Source organism: Rhagoletis zephyria, unplaced genomic scaffold (genome assembly GCF_001687245.7).
Source record: "Rhagoletis zephyria isolate East Lansing unplaced genomic scaffold, Rhagoletis_zephyria_1.1 Rzeph_scaffold_85360, whole genome shotgun sequence".
Taxonomy (NCBI): Eukaryota; Metazoa; Arthropoda; class Insecta; order Diptera; family Tephritidae; genus Rhagoletis; species Rhagoletis zephyria.
The window spans coordinates 1-1,020 of record NW_016242408.1 but is presented as its reverse complement, the minus strand read 5'-3'; the positions used below and the strand labels follow the sequence as shown (position 1 = coordinate 1,020).

The window sequence follows — 1,020 nt, the reverse complement described above, 5'->3', positions numbered from 1 at the left end:
CACACCTTCACCTTCACCGCTTCCCCAGATCTTGTCACCCTCCTCCTCCAGATCATCATCGTTTTTATTGCCGAATTTTTTGAGAACTTTTCTGTAGATAAACACACTCTTAGGAATTTGGGTATTTCCATAGTTCCACCTGGTTCACCTTGCAGAGCATGGACGCCCTGAAGAGCTTCACCTACTCGAGCGGCGGCTCCTCCTCCTCGGCCGCCTACCAGGCGAACTGGGTCGACATCACCGAGGAGTTCAGAGACGCTTCCAAAGGTGAGCAAACTGAAAACATTGAACTCAAACATCCTGATGGTAATAACATCATTCGTTTTCCCTCTCCCAAACAGAACTGAAACTGGGCGAGCTGGTGCACGACGAGCTCTTCGGCCTCTACGACGCCATGGCCGCCATCGAGCTGATGGACCCGAAGATGGACGCCGGCATGCTGTGCAATAAGAGCAAGAAGGTGCTGCCCTTCGAGGAGCTGGTCGCCCGGGGCCGCCTGAAGGTGGACGGCTTCACGCCGGCGGAGCTGATCGGCATCCTCGACGAGACCTTCAGCTGCCTGGTGACCTGGCTGGACGGCCACTCGCTGGCGCAGACCGTCTTCACCAACCTCTACCTGCACAACCCGGCGCTGGTGGCCGACCGCTCGCTGCGGGCCTTCGCCCTGGTCACCCTGAAGCTGGTGGAGACGATCAAGGAGTTCGTCCACCAGGCGGCCGTCTACGAGGACGAGGACTTCCAGCCGAAGACGTACAACTTCAGCCTGGCGGGCGGCGTCACCGTCCCCAAGGTCCTGACGGCGATCAAGGCCGCCGAGGAGGAGCTGGCCAGGCGGCTGAAGAAGGAGGACGACGGCGAGGAGGACAACAAGGAGCAGCAGGCGCTGCTCGTTCGCCTCAGCTTTACGCGGCACTTCTTCCTCTTCATGAACTGCTTTCGAAAGCAGGTGGGCGGAGGCGGAGGAAGGGACCGAGAGTCGAATCAGCAGCACCCAAACCATCATAACCACCATCATCATCA

At 58.7% G+C, this 1,020-nt stretch overlaps 1 protein-coding gene across 1 annotated transcript; it reads left to right on the top strand.

Moving 5' to 3' along the window:
- Window positions 1-158: 158 nt before the first annotated feature.
- On the top strand, window positions 159-946 carry LOC108357829 (N-alpha-acetyltransferase 35, NatC auxiliary subunit-like; the record flags this gene model as incomplete). The annotated part of the gene is made up of 2 exons (XM_017608902.1): window positions 159-267; window positions 342-946. Coding segments are annotated over exons 1-2 (714 nt in total), but the record flags the coding sequence as incomplete, so codon positions are not given.
- Between the last annotated feature and the right edge of the window lie 74 nt (window positions 947-1,020).